The 21,244-nt window shown below is 40.2% G+C and overlaps 1 protein-coding gene across 1 annotated transcript in view; it reads right to left on the minus strand.

The window, feature by feature from the left end:
* Positions 1-21,244, minus strand: part of RBMS3 (RNA binding motif single stranded interacting protein 3) — a 740,391-nt gene that overhangs the window by 357,034 nt on the left and 362,113 nt on the right. The window contains 1 exon segment of the mRNA XM_068404577.1: positions 5,080-5,249. Coding sequence (XP_068260678.1) covers positions 5,080-5,249 — 170 coding nt within the window.

Here is a 21,244-nt window from a genome sequence, read left to right on the forward strand (position 1 = left end):
TCGGTTTAATTGAAAATGTTTTACTTGTTGCAGCTATGAACAAGAGACCCTGTCCTGAAAGGCACCTTGAACCCCTCTGAAATCTCCATAAACCCAGGAGTTTTCTGTGGGGTCAAAAGGAATACACACAGTTCATTTCAAAAATAGTCTAAGATTTAAGTAAAGTGATGTGTGTATTTTCAATTAATAACCTCAACCACATTATCCTTGGGGCCAGCCCTTTAGTAGACTCCAAACAGTGGCAGCCTGAATATTCATTTAGATGTTCCAGAGGACAAAACCAAGGGTGTTCAGAATGTAATGACAGGCTAAAATCTCACACTTGATGACTTGTCAAGGAGAAAATCAGGATACCTTCAGAAAAAAAGAAAAAAAGAAACAAAACAAAAAAAACACCACCAACAACAAAACCCAAAACAAACCCAAAACCTTGAGTAATCTGCACAAAATATGGATCTAGAAGCTATTTAGAGAAAGCAATAGTCATGACAATCACGATTCAGCGGGGACTTCCCATACCTGAAAAACCATTTATCTGAGAGATTCTGTCTCATCTTCCTCAAGAGTCAGCCTGAGCAGCATACAGACTTGGTGCTCTTTAGGTTTAGATATTTTTACTGTTGTTGTTTTAAGTAAGTGCTTTAATTTTACCCTGGATCACAAAGAATTCAAAACTTGACGGGTGATGAGATAACTAATCCAAATAAGAGCAAAGCAGATGGAAACAGATTTCTGAAGGTACATTATAGATGCAAAGGGAGAGGACTTAGTTAGGACAAAAACATAAGTAAGTTTAAAGTCTCAGACACTAGAAGTTTGAAGCAGCTTTCTTTCAGACTATAGACAGGGCATGAAAAATTCATGACTGAATCAAGATGGACAGGGATTATCTTTTGAATACATGTCAACATCTTAATTGTGCAACTCACAAGGCTTTTTTTAAGTCAAATGTTGGGTTTTTTAAGCCACCTTTTATTTTCAAAATTGGGGGTGGGGGGAAGAGATATTTTATCTCTCTTTTCCCAAATTCCCTTTCTCTTCTCCAAAACTTATTTTATCTTTCAAAAAATCTTGGGCCTAAGTCTTCTTCAGTGCAAACATGTTAGAAAAGACAAACAGAACGTCCAAAATCTTGAGAGACAGACTGCAAGTTTTTGAAGAGAAAAATGTTTTTTCAAGCTCAAATGTTTAGTTTCTGCGTGAGATTTCCTTCAATCTATCTCCACTGGGATGTAGTTAGTAAGAACAGGATGTGTCCAGTGTACCAACAGGCGACGAAGCCATCTGTGTATGTTTTTAAGAGAATTTTGGAATTATTCTTGATGAAATATAACATCATGCATGAAAATTACAGTGACAGATTATGAATATTTCAAAGATAATAATTTATATTTTGCTTCTACAGTGACACACCATGCACATTTTTCTGTCTATAATCTGTACTTTTACATCTTAAAGTTGATTATCTTTCCTTTTGATGAAAAGTGTATTTTGACTGGGAAGATACATGTATAACGGTGTGTACCACTGCACCAGCAGAGACTGCGTACCTCAAAGAAATAAATGCTAATGATGTGATATGTACTATTATTTTCATGAAATATTTAAAAATCAAAAATTTAGACTAAGAAGTTCTGATGATCAATATGATCACAGATGGGTATAAAGCCTCTTTTTTAGAAACCTCAGGAAAGGCTAAGAGAGGCCAAGAGCATTTTTGGAAGTTCCTTTACTCAGTGCTTATGAAAATCCAGAAGATACCTACATAAAAGAACAACAGATTCTTGCTTCGTAAACATTCCTATTCACTCTCTTTTGATGTAACCTTTGACAGAGTAGTTGTATAAAGTCCCAAAAGATACAGTGCAACCTAACAGCTCCAGGCTGCAAAGCAGAATTTGATGCAACTTTGCTGGACACATGTTAAAGCAAATACTGAGGATCAGAACCACACAAAAAGAAAATCTTTCAGTAGCAATTTTTTTTTATTATTTACTCTGCTACTGTATAGCCTACGATGACTTGTTTTCCTTTAGTTATATGAACAGTTTGACAGATTACTGTGACAAGGTTACTCTTAAATTGACAAAGGGTTTGATAGTGTCGGAACATTTGTCAGAAACATCTGACATCACATGTTAATGGACTCTGCACTTCAAGCATCAATGGTACTCCAGTCTGCTGTTTTCTGTTTAGTGTGAGATACACACCACCCAAAAACACACAGCAGAAATACAGAAAAGCAGGCAGGATTCACCAGAACAGCCCCACACTTTATCAAACAATTCTGATTAAAGGCTTTCTCTTCCATAACCCACCTGGCAAAATGCAATTAAATAAAAAATGTGACACGTCACCTAGAGGGTGGCCTCCTTGCTGGAATAAACCTGGAAATGGGATGGGCTGTGACAAATGCACATAACCATAAACATTTCCAGCATTCCCTGTACTTCTGAGAGAAAAATATTGTGATTTTAGAAGATTATTCCTCAGACCTGTCAAATGCCGGACATTACAAGTGACAGTTGTACTGTTGGCAGCCTTGTCACATGCTAGAGCAGAGGAAATGGGTTCAGAAGGGCTCACTTTAGGCACTGGCAGATAGCCTAGGGAACCAGTGTCCTGGGCATAAGCTAGCTTTGGTGAATACCTCTCTTAAATGCAGCTCTCCAAAAATCTTGTACTGCAAAATAATAATATGGTTTATGGATTGGAATTCAGGTTTTCACCTCACATCTTGTAGAAAATTACGCTAATACTTCTATACAGGAAGCCTAGGAGCCAGCACCTTCTGCTGTTTTGTGAATACCTGTTCACATTAAGTCTTTAATGCATGGTAAGACGCCAGCCATGTAAGCTAACAGAGAGATCTACAGAAGACAACCACTTCTGAAGAGACAAATGTATTTCTTGCTCATATAGCAGCAGATTGCTTCTATACATACTGCATTTTGGGGAAGGAAAAGAGATAAGGGATTTGGACCTTCATCTATGTAACCATCTGCAAAGGTAAAGAAAACGTCTTGCAATATATTACTTTAAAAATCTACATGCTGCCATAACAACTCTTGTATTTTCAGATGCTTTAAGTTTGCCTATATTATCTTTCCCTTTTGCTTTGATAAATACTTTTAATATTCTGAAAAAAAGACAGAACAACTGTCTGGTTTCTCTTCACTTCCATTCAGCCAAAGGATAGAAAATCAGCAAAATGAATGTCAGCATTTTTCTTAAAGAGCACCTGTTCACACAGGAACTCCATGATAGCAAGACAAAGCCCTCTAATCACAGACCAGATTAAGTTTAGTGGAGCGCATTAAAAATTTTGCCACAGCGCCAAAACGAAGCTCTCGGATACTTGAAGTGAACTTCCCACATACAGACAAGGGGTAGGGACGTGCTCTCTGAACTTCATGATTCAAGCAGCGCTGCTCATACTGCAGCCTCACACCATGACTGCAGCACTAAGCGTCAAAGCCGTGAGGCTCCTCCAGCAACAGTTAATTCGTTCCTGATCAGCTGAAAGCGTTTATCTAAACTTGGAAAGGGCCAGACTGCAAGACGATGTATAGCAAAATAGCTTTTTAATGTCAGCAGACTACAATCAATTTATACCTACTGAGGATCTGGCCCTTGAACTGGGATTTTCTGAGACTATCACATGCGGGAAGTGTCAATGAATGTAGTTTGTACAAGTGTCAGACAGGTTCGCTTGCAATTCAACTTGCATGAAATATGAAAAATCACCAGCACACTATACTCCTGTGAACAGTGAGCCAGTTCTACCTGTAGCAGCTTTAGTAGGAGAAAGTCATAGGGAAGAGTTTCAAGCTCATGTAACGGTGCTAAAGTTCAGATATCGCTTCAGTAAGACTGTTAGTTCCAGTCCTGGCCAGCCATGTCCACATAAAGCATACTTAGGGAAGTCTTTCAGCGTTTTTGGTCAAAATCAGGAAAGGCAGAAACAGACACAAAATTGTAACATCTCATTAAATTGTTACTCCTATTGCAAGATTCAAAACAACAGCCATTTGGATTCAAGTCAGTAGATCAGCCCCAGACTCTTCCTTATGTTACCAGACTTCATTTATCGATCTCTATTTGAAAGGCTCATTTGTGATGAAAAACATCAGAGACGCTGTTGTCTGTTGGAACAGACTATTTTATGGCAAAAGCACTGCAGTTCTGCATCATAACAAGGGTGGATGTTTATTTTTCAAATCTCTCCATGTTCTTATTTCACGCACAAAAAATGTGTTATCCTAAATTCCACTCAGGCAATCTCTGGTTGGAATCTCAAACTGGATTATTCCCCTCCCACATGTCATCAATAATAATCAAGACTTTGGAAATCCAATTAGGTTCTCATTTCTACTCATATTACCCACTACATTCAGTCGAGTGAGGAGGGGTAACAGTGTGCCACATTTTAGGAAACAGTTCTTTTGATGATGCATGAGGAGCAAAGAGCTCCTTTCTGCTGCCTCTCCAGTTTCAACAGTAAGAAAACACAATAAAACTGATATTTATCAGCACAATCTGCAAACATGAGTCTCAAGATAAACGGGGAGGTAGAAGGTGCTACTTTCTACATCATCATTTTTCAGTGGAACTGCAGTTAATTAGATGGCTACAAGGCCACCTTCGGTGGGTTTCATACTTCTCAATCTTTGAGCTCAGCAACGTGTGACACAGCAATCAAAAGATTTGATAAATGACCAAGGTGGGAACACCTATGTTTTGTTGTGCACCAGGCTGTGATTCACAGATCATTGTAACTATAAAAATCTGTCATCGGGGAGCTTTTCTTGCCATGCAAATTCTCCTTTTAACTTAAGAAACAAACCAGATTAAAATAAACAGAAGTCAATGTGAAGGCCCTCACCTCTCTTCCCTAAAACTCATTACCAGAACGTTTTCAACAGGCATTAATTAGCTGTTCAAACTAAAGGAATAATGGTTAACCTTCAAGTGCCGGAGACTCCTGATGTCTTTTTGTGGACATACATAAGTGTAAACTGAAACGCCAGCTTTGACATTTTCCTATCCAAAGACACCGAGTGTTTGAAGTGCACTTACGGCTGGCACAGCTTGATAAGGTCCTGGTCAGTGGTGCCCGGTGGAAGGCCTCGAATGTACAGGTTGGTTTTACTCAACTGCTCTCCACTGCTGTTGTTGCTGCTGTTGTTGCTGCTGTTTGTGCTGGGGCTGGGAGGAGCCATGGGGTGGGGAGCTGGTGCATAGGACTGCTGGAAACAAAACAAAACAAAAAAGCTGTTACTGGAAAACAAAAGCATGGCAGACTCGTGCTGTACCCAGGTAACTCCAGAGCTAGGCACTGAGGGCATTGCTTGTCCTGCCCTCCCTGACCACCTCCAGCCACCCGCTCCTGCAGCCATCCCCAGCCAGCAATGCCTTCCAAAACGCAAAACAGGGCTGAGATTTTGGGTTTAGCCATGGCAATGAAGTGCATTATTTTACTTTATTTTTTAATCTGGAATTAAAGTAGCTGGATTATGAGCCTATTTTATCTAGATCACAAAATAAAGCTCTGAAATGACAGATACTCATGAATAACTGGTATTAAAGAAAGAAGTTAAACACAATCTGCTTTAAGAATACTCTAAAACACAAATAAGAATATCTAGCCAAAGGTACGGAAGCTGATGCCAGAAGCCTAGTTAGTCTTTTCGAAACATGAGGAACATCCAGTACATGCACAGTCAGGTGGCAGTGAGTTGGTTAGCCAGACAGGGGGAAAACAAATCCAAAGCAGCCTGGAAAGACTCTGTTGTTACAGACATCTTTCACAACAGAGAAACAGAGTTTGGAAAAGATGATCAGGCTAGGACCTCCCACTCTCAAAACCTTACCCACTTCTGAACAACCACAAACCACATACAACAACTGAGAAATATCATTTAAAAAGGGAGGCATTCTCACAGGGAAAACACCACTATCCCCTAACTCCCTGGTAAATACATGCTATGAAAGAAGACACACGTATGCTATAAAAATTACCTAAGCACATCCGATCTCGGGCAACAACAGAGAATTTAAGCTGATGCAACCACTCCTGGCTCTATGATCATTTAGCATATTTACTCGCAGCACAGAGTGCTTGTCAGGAGAATGGAGGAGTGGTTGGAACAAGGAGGCCATGTCCTGTCACCACTGTACCCTGTGCAGAAAAGCTGAGATCTAGGGGAGAAGTTAGGGGAGATGGGGTATGCGGCGGGCTGGAGCTCCAGATGGGCAGCTGAGGGAACCAGAGTCAGAGCTCCAGGACTGTAACCGCCTGCTTAGAGTGGGAAAATCCTATTTCCACAAACTGACCAGCTTATGCTGCTAGCAGTATGCGTGGTTACAACAGCAGGTAAATGTTGGGCCGATGCTAAGTTAACCACGATGTGCTAACAGACTGATAAAAGTAAAACATACACAATTTTCATTATATTAACGACATTTTAGCAACTTCTAATGTGTTCGTTCTGCATTAGGCCTTGAACAGAGAATTTAAGTCTGTAAGCAATTCTGATAATGCTAATCAACTGCCCCTTTCATTTCAGTGGCCCTTCTTTGGTGCTTATAATTACACACACACTAAATCAAAGCCTTGGTAGATAGATATTTTTAAATTTGCAGTTCTAAACTCTTTCAAACAAGTCCTTTTACTTAGAAGAACCAAAAAAAGTTGGACAATATAAGGTGAGTATCAGTGACAGGTGAAGCTTGGAGGCTTTGAAGAAATACATAAAGTACCACACTTGCAGCAATGCCTTTCCCGCTGCCTTCTCCTTCATTCTTCCCAGTTTCTACCATTTAAACCAGGAGAGTGGGAACACACCATCAAATGTCAGGACATCTGAAATCCTCTGCAACCTAGCCTGGTTGTAATGTGACTCAAGTAGGACCCACTAAATGCAAAAATCTGTTTAACAGACAGTGCAATCACCATGCTAGGAAGTAATGACATTTGCTCTCGTCTACAGTAAAAGAGAAAGGGCAACGAGCTTCCTTCCCCAAGTATCTGCGTAGATACTTCTGCTGACAATCAAAAGCACTTAATGCATACGGATCATATTTCTCTGCACACACATTTTATCACTGGGTAATCCCCACCCATCCGAGCTTCAATGTCATTCCCAGAAATAGAGAGCTGAAGCAGCAGCCCCGAGCACCAGCACGGAGAACCACCTTGGCTGAGCCCCAGTGCTGTGGGCACGTCCTGGTAATCAGCTTCATGCCACAGCCATGGTATGGCTGCGTAAAACTGCAGGCAACGGTAACCTCCAACAAATACATAGACACATACGTCTTAAAACGTCCTGGCTGAAAGCATATTTAAATCTCTGGGCACTCCAGGGCCATGGCAGAGGTAGATGTGACCGTGTGTAGAACATGTTTGGCTTTAGTATATCAAGAGCTCAGGAAATATCCTGTGGTAATCTTGCACATTTAGAGCATTGGTAACGTAAAATTAAAAAAAAAATAATGATTAAAACAAGGTTAAGGTAACGTTCTTACCGCTTTGCCCCACACCTCCAAGTTTACCACACACTAAATGCATGTAAATGACATAAGGCAAGGACAGAATTTTCTGTAAGCCAATGAAGTCCTAGTACTTTAATTATTTATTATTATATATGTCTTAACAGGGGATAATGAGTAAATGGCTTATTCTTACACCAACCTAATAAGCAAGAAAAAAAAAGAAGTGGAAATATACCTTTGAAATACAACGAGCATTTTTCATTCTATTATAAGATCTTTATCCTCACACAGAGGAAAGCACTGGGGGCCTAATTCTAATTTAAGCTTCAGACATTTTATCCCTCTTGGTCAGCTGAAAGGGGACCTAGAAGTGAACATGAATTACATTCACACGGATTTTAAGGCCACAGCTATGAAAAAAAAAAAAAGTCTTCACTATACCCAGAGAACTAGGCCATGGGATAGGTGGTCCCTCAAGCAAGAGCTGCTCAGAGAATATGTGCACACAGATGCCTAGGTTCACAGCAGCATCCACAGAGATGCTTTAAGGGTGGGCAGAGAGGCAGCCGTACTCCACTTTAGAGGATGCTGATCTTCTCAGACCAGCAAGCACTGATATACTCCAAACCCTCTTCACTAATAAATCTCAGCCACTGTAGCCCACATTAATTTCCATGCATATCCAATACCCCAGAATACCATCTGCAGAAAGATTACCAAATTGCCTGTACTAGAGCTGATGACATCTTCTGGCCGGTTGCCAGACTAAGAGCTTCAGGTCAGAAGCAAGCGTTGAATTCTTGTTTCCTGAGCCGATGAGTGTATGACTGATGGCAGAAGTATGCATTTTGCCTCCAAATGAGCAAAGGATCTGGTTCGTTAATCTCAAAGTAATAACTGGAGTGAAAGAAATGAATGGCAACCTGATGATCCCAGATATGGACCCCTTGCTACAGGATCCCAGTTGATGCCGAAGAGGGGCATTGCCTGGGGACCTAAATGTGCACCCGACAGCAGGAAATTTGGGCCTTGTTCTGATGTTGGCCTCCTCCGTGGCCGGGGGCAAAGCACTTGACTTCACCGCCTTGAGAGCCATGAGGAGCACCAATTTCCAGACTGGCTCAAAACACCCTGACACCAGCTGTAGAAATCTGGGAACGACATTTTGCCAACACAGCCGAGCACAGGACCTGCAGCTCAAAAAAAAAACCAAACAAAAAACAAAAAACAAAACCACAACAGGCAAAATCTACATGTTTTACTTCAAAAGGGAGCTGGAATTCAGAGCTGGCTTTGCTGCTAATTTTTCAAATAACCAGTGCAACCAACTCATTTTTCAATTCTCATGCTTCATTATTCAATGGCAAGTGTGGGGGGAATGAAGTGGTTTGTAGATCATTCCAAGCAGCTTATTAATTTAGCACGGCTGGCTAATAGGATTTCTTTTCATCTTTGAAAAATGAATGAAATTTCTCCTTTTTCATCATTTAAAAGTGAGAAATTAATGTGCTTAATTCTGATCCAGTCTCAGGAACGCACCCTTGCGCTTAAACTCTACTGTTGAGCTCTCTGAAACAGTGTCCCATGCAAGTGCGCACAGCTAAGCATGAATAATGAGATACCTTGGTCTTTCTTACTCAATAACCCAGAAATGCTGAACCAGAAGCCTCTTGGTTACTAAATGAACAACACTCCTCCTTCCAACATCCAACCTCCTTACACAAGAATGGTATTTATCTTCCCATGGCAACCACAGTACTCTTATGTAGTTTTTCACTTGCTGCAAGTTTAGTCTAAAGCATTTTTCTTCCAAAGCAAAACACTACTTAAAAAGACAAATTTCAAATATTTTTCACATACAATTCCTTTTGGATGGGAATCACAGGCCCCAGATGCCAAGTCGCAGAGTCGGCTTTATTAGCAGCAGCTGGCTCCTTGGCAGGCTTCTGAGATGCTCAGGCTTGTGGTTTTGGAGTGGCCTCAGAGCCTGGGATGCAGATGGACAGCTATGCTAATGGACTAGCCAATTTGTTTGTATTCACCTTTGGCTATCCCAAATTTGTACTCTTTTATCCACTTGAAAGTAAGGTCTTGGAAAGATTCCCCATTAACACCGATATGTTGACTTTTCCTAGCGTAGTGCATATTTTATGTTAAAAAAATGAGTATGACACACAGTCCTGCATTAAAACATGTGTTATTTAAGCAATTGTGAACATACACTATCCATTTCACTCTGAACAGAGTGTTTTCCAGCTGCTAGATTCATCTCACTTAGAGCCCAATTGCTATACAATTCCCTTAGCTCCTGATTGAGAGGATAAAATAAGGCAAAGTAAATACAAATAAATTGTGCAAATATCAGTTTACAGTTCACACTAGCAAAACACTGTTCTCCTTACTCTCTACTGTACAAAGGAGTGATTTTTGAGAGCTGGAGAGTTCTTACTGGCCAATTATAGTAATGATGAGAGGATGCCACCAACTTAATCGGCCTGTTGATGGGATTTTGGAGTTGATTGAACAGCAAATCTCATATCAAGCAAAAGATAATCATCACTGTTGAAGAGAAAACAGAGAAGTAGGACAAATATAATAAGAAGAATTAGATAAAAGCCACCGCAACTCTTCTGCCTTTGGTTGGCTTCCTCAGTGAGGAGCAGCACCAAAAGGTAAGCTGTATTTCTCTTCCATGGACAGGTGGAACAGAACAGTGAATAAAAGATGAATATTGAAACTGGCAACACAAAAACCTCTTGTATTTCAGAAAGGCTGCAGTCAAGGGAGCTCAAATCATAATTTTCTTCTTGACTTTGTAGGGCATTCGCCGAGGTCGCAGAATCCAGCCATGACTACTGCCTAGCTCCCATCCGTCCAACGAAGGCCTGGAAGACAGAGCTCCTCTTGAATGCTTCCCTACATAGTGAGATCTTTCCCTAGCCATCTAGCAGAAAGAAACAGATGTAATGGTGCACATATTTTCTAACCCTCTGCACAGTGACAAAGCTTCCTGGACTGTTTCTGTAGAAGCAACAACCCACCGCTTGGCAACATTTTCCATTTGTAAAAGAATGGCATGTGAAAATGTAAGTAAGCTCAGAAGATGAAGACGGACAATAAGCATCAAAGTCTGTTCCATCATGGTTCTTTCAATTGAGAAAACCAGAACACACCTCAAGAGGATTTTGATTTCTCTGAATCTCTTCCAAGGCTTTTAAAAGTGATTTGCTGGATACAAGACAACCGGTGAGTCAGAGCTGCTGGGTTACGCTCTCTGTACTGCCACTACATCACTGTGCTACCCCAAGAAAGTCATTTAGATTCCTTATGTCTCAGTTTACCAGCCTGTAATGATTCTGCCTTACTTTTTCAAGGCTTATCTAATGCTCTGTGATTACTGAATGACAGATGCTACTGAGGACTTCAAATATTACTTAAAGATGGAGAAAATATTATTAAAATTTAACTTAAAATTAAGTTTTTTAGTTAAAAACTATCCCTAGTTTTTAACTATCCTATTTCTAGGATCCCTAATTTCCCTAATAGGAATCCCTAATTCCTAATTCTTTTATGGATAAAAATGATTGCTGCATACAATGATTTTACTACCCTGTATCTAAATTGAATGAATGAAATAATTTTGAAGCTTAAATAAAATGCCAGTCCAATTAGCTTTCTCACTAAAATAATTATTTTATTTTATTTAAAAACAAACTTAGAATTATTCAATCACAGTGCTATCTTGCTCATGCTTCTTGTATACACTGAACTTTTTTTTTCATTCTATTTCAAATGATATCTTTAGTCCATAGGAAAAAGGTGTCATTCTGTTTTGCTACCCTTTCTTTTTACACAGCAAAAAAATCACCTGTGAAAAATGACAATTATGAAAAGAAAAAAACCTAGTCCTCCAATAGGCACAGTAGTCATTCAACAGTCAGATTAAAACTGGGATTTGATGGGTCAATAAGATACCTTGAGATCTTTGTTTCACACACAAAGCTGTTGAAATTAGTAGGCTATATACTCCTGGGGCTTACAATTCCCTTGAATCTGGCACAAAGCACTAGAGCTCCATAAAGCATAAGCTCGGGCACAATTTGGCTCAATTTTCTCTGTTCTAAAATACTTCTCTTCCAAATCACGACTGCCCAGCTTTTAGCATTTTAAAAGCACCTACAGGTAGACAATACATAAGAAGCAAAGCATCCATGGGAAGAGGAAGAAGTCCTTTATTGGACAGTACCGCAAAGTAGGTCTCATTTTATACAGTTTTCTGCATTAAAACCATCCAAACAAACAAACAAAAACCAACAGCATTTCACTCTATCTTTAAGAGCACTGAGAGTTTAGCTATCATTACCCAGGGTGACATACACTAGAAGCCTGAAAATTTTCTCACTGATCCCAATATCTTCTATTTCCACTACGACAGACTGAAATACGTCGATCCATACATCACTCCATCTCCCACCATTACCAATGGGAAACTTCAAAAGTAAACTGGTCAGGTGGAAACCAGCTTATTTTGAAGTATGATGAAGTTCAAACAATGAAGTGGATTAGAGCACATATCATTAGGAGACGCTGATGGTCATTGCGCCTGAGGATGAACAGCGCCCAGCAAAAAACAGTCCAAGACAAGGGGACGGCACAGAGACGAAGAGCATCGTTTGCAAACTGAGAATGCCCTGGCCACCGCTGCCCCCCTGGGCTTTGGTCACTAAATAGATGAAAGCTGCCAAGCTGCCAACCTCAGCCCTTTGCTCTCTCCTCCCTACACGTTGCTATACCTAAGGTAAAACTCCTCATCCCTCATAAGCGATTTTCTGTTTATCTGTGGACTGCCTGGCACTCTGGACTAAACTATGGTAGCTTCCCTGAATTTAGGGCTTCTCGCCTCCAGACAAGAGGGTACAATTTAGTCCTTAGCACTAAAAAGCCAAAGACTAGGATTAAGAGCTGTGTCACCAAGTAAATATTTTCCAGAGTGGAAAATAACCTTCACAGCCTTGTCTCCTCCCGTTTATTTCATGGCAGGAGGCTCCCGTGACAGACCATTCCTGTGGCATTATTTATTTCTCAGCAAGGGAGAAGGAGAATTCTTTCTATAGATAAAGTATTTTGGCAGTTTGGCAAACTCATAAACAATAACCTATATTCTTTGACATAAATTAGTGTTATTGCTTCATTATCCAATCCATTCATATTTTATTGATGTACTGAGACTAAATGTGAACAGAATCTAGATCTTAAGAATACTAAATCTGTGCAATCAGGACAATAAAACATTGCAACTCCCCTAATAAGAATATTTCAGAGCACAGATCAAAATAGGACAGCAATTACTGTCCATGATACAACAACTTTGTGGTAAAAAAATGCAGGGGAAAATAACAAACTTAAGTAGAAATTATTATTTGTGTTTACATTTTTCGGGCTACAACAATGAATTGTGGGTCCATTTGAAGGTTAAGAATAAAAATGCACATTGAAAGGCTGATACTTATCTTTCCAAATGTTTGCAAAAACAAACACGTTTTCAGTTCTCAGGAACTAAATTTACTCTCTGGGTATTTGTTTACATGTGGCAGACTAAAAGCGTCTTGGAAATGAGATGTAGGAGGCACGTGCTTCATTGCATTGCTTTTCTGCACACAGTCCACACATACCACAGCATCAACACTGGTGCGAGAACCTGAGTATCATAAAAGCCCATCACATAAAGCTGAACTTACAGCACAGGACAAAAACAAAACATTGATATAGTCTCCTTCCTCTCCACTTGAGAATTTGGTGAGCAGACATCAGAAGCAGATGTGTTTTCGTTTTGCAGAATGAAAGCCCAACGAAAAAGGTTTTTCAAAATCCAACCCAAGTTTCCTCAGTTTGTCTTTCTTATGAAAGAACGAAGTGGGAAATACGCCACTGTTGACATGAACGTTGGTGGGAAGGAGAAACCAGGGGTGGCAGAGGTCCCCAGGAATGGCCTCCATTATCTCCCCATGTTACCACAACAATCTTTTGTAGATGTGTATGGGGAACCTCTGCCCCCTCCACCCAATGCTATATAAAGACGAGCTGTGCCTTCCCTCCTGCGGCCAAAGGAATCCACAGAACACAGAGTTTTGGAAAGGTCTGTCCCAAAGATAACAGCATGACACCATCAGGACAGAATTTGGGGCATTCCACAATAGCCAGAGTTCATGTTTTCCTCAGGGCTCCTTAGGCTACAGCAACACACTGCTCCCAGGTCAGAGGATGCCCACAGAAGATATGAGCCATCACAAACCTCACCACATTTTTGCTTCCAGTGCACACTCCTCTAACAAGTTCACAATAGCAAATAGCTTTTAAAAAAATTGCCCATACAAGTCACCATAGTTGATAGCTAATTCCTTGCCTAGGAAGGAACCAATCTCATGAGACTGATGTCTGTAATGTCATTTGAAGCACAGCTAGAAAGCCCTCTGATGGTAAGTTGATATAGCTGCGACAAGGATCTGACAGTAGCGGTTAGGATTTAGGTGTCAGCCTATGGGGTAGTTGGCCAAGGCAGTGCTGGGCACCTTCATGCTTGTGAGAGCCCTGAATCCTGCACCACAAAAGGCTGAGGGAGGCAAGGAAGCCAGGGTGACCATACATGGGGGGCTCACCGCAGGCAGCGTGCTGCAGGAGGCAGCTGGGTCTGAAACCCCATGTTAGCAACCTCTCTGTCCCATTCTAGGTACTTCTCTACATCTGTAAAATGAGCCGTCGATGTGAAAGAGTGAGTTTTATAATGAAGTCACCATTACACGTGAGCTAGGAAACTGTCTGGGTCCACATAAAGATTGAAGTGAAGGAATGGGTCTGTAAGCCTTAAAGGAATTTGGTAATGAGAAGAGCTGCAGACCTTCATCAGGACAAACACAGCTTTGAGCATCACACTACCAATATCCCAGGAGCACACAAAACGTTAGGTACCTGGGAAGGTGAGCAAGATTTATCCTGACACATTTGGGGATTTAAGCACTTCCCTTTTCAACTAGTGTCACCAACTGCTTAAATTCATATGCTAAGGAAGCTGAATACAGATAAACACTCTCCACTTTGTTACTGTAGACTCTGGTGTCTTATGAAATCTCCATTTTCTCTAGATCTCATGTGTCAGACATGGGAGGTAATGTGGGAAATGCTATTTAATTTTCTTTGATTTAACAAGCATCTACTATAACTTACGTTTAAGTTTTCTTCCAGAAATCAATCAAATCCACTTGAGGCAAAATTTACTAAATAAACTAAATAATTAATGCAAAAATAGAGAACCTCTTTATTCTATTTTTGGAATTTTCAGAATTACATTCAATTTATTTACAGGCATTTCTATCTTTTTCCTTAAAATTCAACTTTCTATAAATGATATTGGTTTTGAAGATGAATTGACTTAAGAATGAATAGTTCCATATTTTTGTTTCCATTCATACTCTTATTAGAAAATCATACGTACCTTAGGCTGAATTGAAACCTGAGCACTAAACCCTCAAGATACATCCTTTATTCACACTAAATGCAGACTGAAGCAAAAGATCCAGTCTGATCAGCCCACACTCAGGGGTAGTTGACCACCTGCACAACTAGATGTCACAGCAGTTACTGCCTACCACGCACTTCGTTGTCATGACTGGAGGTCCTGGGAATACCCACAGGACTACTGAATGATGAAAGTCTCCTCCTAAATTTTATAATACTTAAAGTCACTGAAAGATGACTTCATCTCAGCAGCTAGTGAGACTTGGATATCTGTTTTCACCAGAATGTAAATAAAACCCTGAACTTTTTCGAAAAGTAAAAAAAAAAAACTTCAGAAAGTCCACTTTACTTCAAAATCAGTGAATCTGAAAATGCATTACCCTGCCCTGCTGGTTAGATATACAAAAGATCCACAATTTCTTACAGTGTAATCCAGTATTATTCAGCAAGTTCTTTCCCTTCTAATTCCTACTTCTTTCTTCAATGTTTCCACCATTTTTTAGCACTTCTCAGAGCAGGAACCCACCCCCCCAACCCCCCTCCACCAAAAAAAAAAAAAGGTCTAAATTTACTATGGTATAAGTTCTCAGTCTCTTCCCATTTCTTCAACAACAGATTGTGCTTCTGTGCTTGTCCAAAGTTTCAAATGTCATTTGACTCATGGGCTCAGAAATGTTGACTCGATTAAAATATCCATACAAAACTAAATTGCAGTTTGGTAAAAGTAAGCTACCCTTTTTTTTAGGATATACTTAGAGTGGCTCATAACCAGTGCAGAAATTTAATTTCCTCGTGACAGCTTCCTTCTCTCAGTTCCCTAAAATCATCATTATTTTCTGCTAAATGTTGTAGGATGATGAGCCAAGTATCTTGCTAACATACACAGATTCAGCTGAAGATATTTCGCCTAAACCATTCTGGGCTTTGTGCCATGCACTTTTTCCATACTGGGCATAACAATACGAAGAACCTGAACTTCCGTGCTCAGAGCTGAGAGGTGAAAAGCCTTGCAATGTGGAGACTCAGCTTATGCATCTGTGTAAAATCCAAAGGAACACTAATTGGGATAATGAGGTACTCCTGTTGCACGCAATAGGAATTCAGAGTAACAGGATACTTATGTTAAAATTCCTGAAACAAAACAGAAAGTTTTTTTAAAAAAAGAGATTCTAACACACTCATCTGTATTTACTATGTTTTTCATCCAAATTATATATTTCTTGATAAACAAGAGCTTAAATTTCCTTCTGCACTGCAACATTGCCTCCAATCTCTTCTGTTAGCTTTCTGGCTTTTTGACCTTTTAATATTCTTCATTCATGCATGACTTATTTTTTAAGTCTGCATTTTTTTCTCTGGAAAGAATGTGTATTTGAAGTCATTTCAAATGTTAAACCAGGATAAGTAAAATAAGAAAGAAAGTCTCCTTAATACACTTCCTTAATAAATGTTGTACCAAGCTTTAGAACAGAAGCTTGAAGAATGTTAGCATGTAACAATAAGGTTTATATTTCAAATCAGATACATATAAATATTCTAAAAGTCTTAATACCATTTAATACCACTGTCATAGACTCATGTGCACAAAACGTTGAGTAAAAAGAAGGAATTCAAGTCTAAAATGAAAAATAATTTGCATAAAAAAACAGAATGGGGACAACTACAATACTTCTAGCAAAACAATAATCAGATTGTAACAGTAACACACTGTGTTACCAGCTGGAGCAGAAATTCGTTAGGCGTACCAGGGCAATAAGGTTGTCTATGGGCATGTTGGAAGCAAAAGGAAGACTAAGGAAAACATTTGCCCACTGTTGAACAGGGCAGAGGACTAGTGATAAAGAACCCAGAACAGATAGAAGCACTCGGTGCTTTCTTGACTCAGTCTCCACTGGCAAGGTCTGCTGCCAGGACTCTCGGGTCTCTCTGCCTAGTAGTAGGGCCTGGGCTGAGAGGTGCTGCCTCAGAAGAGGAGCATTAAGTTAGAAACTACCCCAGGAAACCAGTTATAGGTTACTCATCAACGACCGTTAAGGGAGATGACCTATGTCACCGAGAGGCTGTTCTCTTTCATCTCTGAAAGGCTGTGGCAACTGGAGGCATCAGGGTGTTCCTGATGACTGGAAAAAAAGGCAAACATTACACCTGCCTTCAAAAGAGGGAGGATCTGGGGAACTGTAGGCTGGCCACAGCCTGGCAAAACTAAAGAGCAAAGCCTCCCAGGAGCTATGTCTAAGGCACATGAGGGACAAGCTGACTGAGAGCAGCCAGCATGGATGAGCAAGGGCAAATAACACTTGGCCAACTTGCTTGCCTCCTGTGTTGAGATGACTGGCTCTACAGAGAAGGGGAGAGGAGTAGATGTTTTTTACCTTGACGTCAGCAAGGCCTGCAACATGGTCCTCCATAGCACCCTTGCAGTCAAACTGAGGAAAGCATGAGCCGGAGTGACTATAAGGAGGATAAAAAGCTGTCTAGAAGGTCAGGCTTGAAGCGGAGTTGGCAATGGTTCAAAGCCTAACTGGCAGCAAGGCACAACCAGAAGGTTGATACTGTGGCCAGCCATGTGGTACCATCACCAACGAGCTGGATGACGGGAGGGATTACACCCTCACCGAGACTGCAGATAACACGAAGCTGGGGGGAGAAGTTGACTGACTGGAGAAAAGGGCTGTCTCAAAGTATTAATACCAGTATGTCCAATGCTATAAGAAAGAAGTACTCAACACAAAACTCCTCTACCTCACGCATTACGTACATTAAAAACCCTCCAAGTTTACTTACAGAACAAATGTCTACGAAGTGATTTCTGCGGGTGCAGATATATCCTATAATCAAATTCAACTGCACACAAAGGATTTACTAAAACTGAGACATCTGAACTTTACTCCTTTGCTATGCTTTGACCTCAAGTTAAGTTCATTTGCTAAAGTCATTATTAAACAACAATGTTCCACACCGATTTCAGCAGAAGTAGTATTTACATTAATGAAATATCCTTGGGTTAAAGGAATTAGAAATGCTGAAAATCCTATTCCTCACCTTCTTTGAAGATCTACAGCGTAGTCTAAGGAAACACTGTCTAAGAAAAAGCAGTCTGGTTTAAAGGCAGTCTGGTTCTGAACCATTTGAAATGAAATAAACTGGCAGGTCTTTAAAGATCTCTGAGACTAATAGTTACACAATTAATGCCACTGTCAGTTGCCATCAGACAATCAAAGTTCAAATTTGGTAAGATTATAAATTAAAGGCACCCCTAGTTATAACAAATAGATTTTTACCTGCTTTTTTCTCCTCTTCTTAAAATGGGGAAGGCAATCTGACTCCCCCCATGATATCAAGACACAGCTTTCAATGGGCAGTGTACTCAGACCAGGTACTCAGAGTATCTAGGCTCAGACATGTCGCACGCAATAGATCTAAAGTGGTAACTACAACTGAAGACTCAATTTTTGGAAATTTGGCCCAAGAAAACTTGAAAAGTAACTTCTTCAGTGATCTTAAGTCTGGAACGGTATACTGAAAGACATCAGCAGATATACTGCAGGTCTCCAAGGTGTGTCTAAGGACAGCTGCAGGGCTGAAGCCTACTTACAACACAAGGACTAAACTTACAGCACTAAATACCTCTGCAAAGGCTAGGGTCTTGTGGAAAGGAGAACATACCTAATCAAGTATTTAAATGACCATGTGGTAATGACTACTCACATGGGATCCAAATTCAGACTGCACAGGCTCATGAACTCAAACATTTCCTAACTTCCGACTCCTTTACTGTATAATCTTAGCTTCCTTTAACACAATCAACAGTCTGATAACAGAAGCTGACAGTTACTTTTACATAAGAAACACCGCATTTGGGAAAACAAAAAGCCCAACTAGCAGAGAGCTCTACATTTGGGAGGTGCTAATAATAGATGTTTTGGGAAATGGCATAAGAAATGCAAGCAGAGTAATTATTCCCAGTACACCTTCCACTTTGGGAATTCCCAACCAGAGCCTGCATGTGGACGATCAACCTAACACATACCAAAGGTCCTACTGTTTCCATGATCTGACTCATTTAGGCTTTAGTCCTGAAAAACCTCTTTGTGGGAAAGAACTTACAATTTAATTTGATATTAAAGAAAAAAAAATCAGTTTATTTTAAATCTGCCACCAAAAAAACTTTAATTGGTGCTGCTGCCCCCATTCTTGTTTTCAAGGAAAATTTTGCAGTGGTTCTTTTTCCACCTTCTTCATACCATTCAGAACCATACCATTCATACCATTTTATGTGAAACTCTGTCATACTGTATCCCATGTCTTACATGAATAATCCTCAAAAACATGAGGAGGTGGCAGCCACACAGTCAGGGGGATTGCTATCACATCTTTTTGCAAGTAAATACAAACATTATTGACATGGTGATGCATGTGCCAAAATACAGAGTCAGATTATTAAAAGCGCTAGATGTTTTCAGCACTCATTGAAAAACAAACATCTGAAATATTTTTTCTTAGGGATTCCTCTTAAAAGGAAAATGAGAAAAAGGGACTCCTACACTAAAAATATATAGATACTCTTTTAACTCTACTGGTGTTAAATATGTGTGATCCCTCATACGCCTAATATTTTGTTTGCAATGGCTTGCCACTAAATTTCCTTTCTTGAACCTTGGGCTAATGCAGTTCTTGCAGGGCAAAAAGTCTTTCTACGAAGGAAATAACCTGTTATCCTGCTATTATACATTTCACTTAGGTCCATTTATCATTACAATTCCCTTATCCTACCACCCCCAACAGACGAAACTCTGCTGCAGAGGAGGGAATACACGCATCAACATGGTACCCCTGGTACTGACCCTGCCATAGCTTCCTGCTGCCATACAGAGCTGGGCTCTCCCTGTCCCCATCTCTGGCTCCCCACACTCAAGACCTCAACCCACTCCCAACACATCTGGAAGAGCCTCTGTAGCCAGCAGACCTTTGACAATCCAAGACCTTTGTGGTCTGGCAAGGATGACCACAATTTAAAAGTTCCTTTGTGGGCTACATACCGAGGGTTTCTGAGCCACAAGTGGCCTCCTGGCATCCTCCCCCATTTCTCCTCCTCCTCCCTTCTAAACATCAGCAGCTGCATAAAGATACCTCAGAGCATCTGGAAGGAGAAGAGTTGTTCAGGCTCTGATGGTGAAATGGGCAAGTACAGGTGAGAGTCAATATGCAGAGTGATTCCTGCAATTAGTAACATAGCTCTGAAAAATATAGCAATGGCTATAAAGTTACACGTATGCATTCATTGCATTTCTCTGTCTCCATATCATACATTTATTCAGCAAAGAAACAGTTTTTATTGTCTCATTAATGTTTTTCATGATCTTTGGTAGTTCTTCTGCAGGAAGCTAACTAGTACATTAACACAAGCCAGAAAAAAAAAGACTTTGAAATATTCCTCCTCCAATGCCATCAAGTACGATGACATGCAGTATAGCTTGGTTTTCCTTAAAGCACTACCCTCCAGAAGCATTAACTGCCAGATTTCTGCAGTGACAAGTCTGCAAGGCTAAAATTAGCAAGCAACACCTTCACTTGCACCTCATCACATGATCGGTAACAAACATAAATAGGGAAATACAATATGTTCCTAAAGGCAGAGTCTGAATACTTTCCTCTCCATAACAGTTTAGAATTAAACTACACTTATACAAGCAGCTTCTCATGATAGGTCATCCATTACTAGCATTATAATTCACTTCCTGCATAGTTAAAAAGATGACCACCTCTAAACATGCTCCTTTACAACCCAGTCTGGCCTGAATCAATTTACTTCATGTCTATGCTACAGACAAATTATTTTATTAGGCACCACTATGTTACCAGATGCCTATTTATTCTAGCACGCTTCTACATAGATAACACAAACCTTTCAGTGGATCCATCTCATTGATAACTGTTATTTGACATTTCACCCAGGAGCATCACAAACTCCTTGGCAGGCCACTTCCCTCCTTTCTGCACTACTGAGGTGCAGCTGATTGCAGGCTGGATGGCAGAACTTGGAAGATAAAACATCAGGTCATATTCAGTGCTGTGCAGTCCTCAACAGCCATGCAAAGCAGCCATGGCCCTTCTTTTTCAGAGGACACACATAAAAACAGGTGTATTTAAGCCAATTTGCTAATTGAAACAGAACGAAGGGTAGAATTAAATCTGCTGAAATTGCATCACGGTCCGCATACAAAAAGAAAGCGTAGTC

The sequence above is a fragment of the Nyctibius grandis genome, chromosome 7 (genome assembly GCF_013368605.1).
Source record: "Nyctibius grandis isolate bNycGra1 chromosome 7, bNycGra1.pri, whole genome shotgun sequence".
In the NCBI taxonomy this organism is placed as follows: Eukaryota; Metazoa; Chordata; class Aves; order Nyctibiiformes; family Nyctibiidae; genus Nyctibius; species Nyctibius grandis.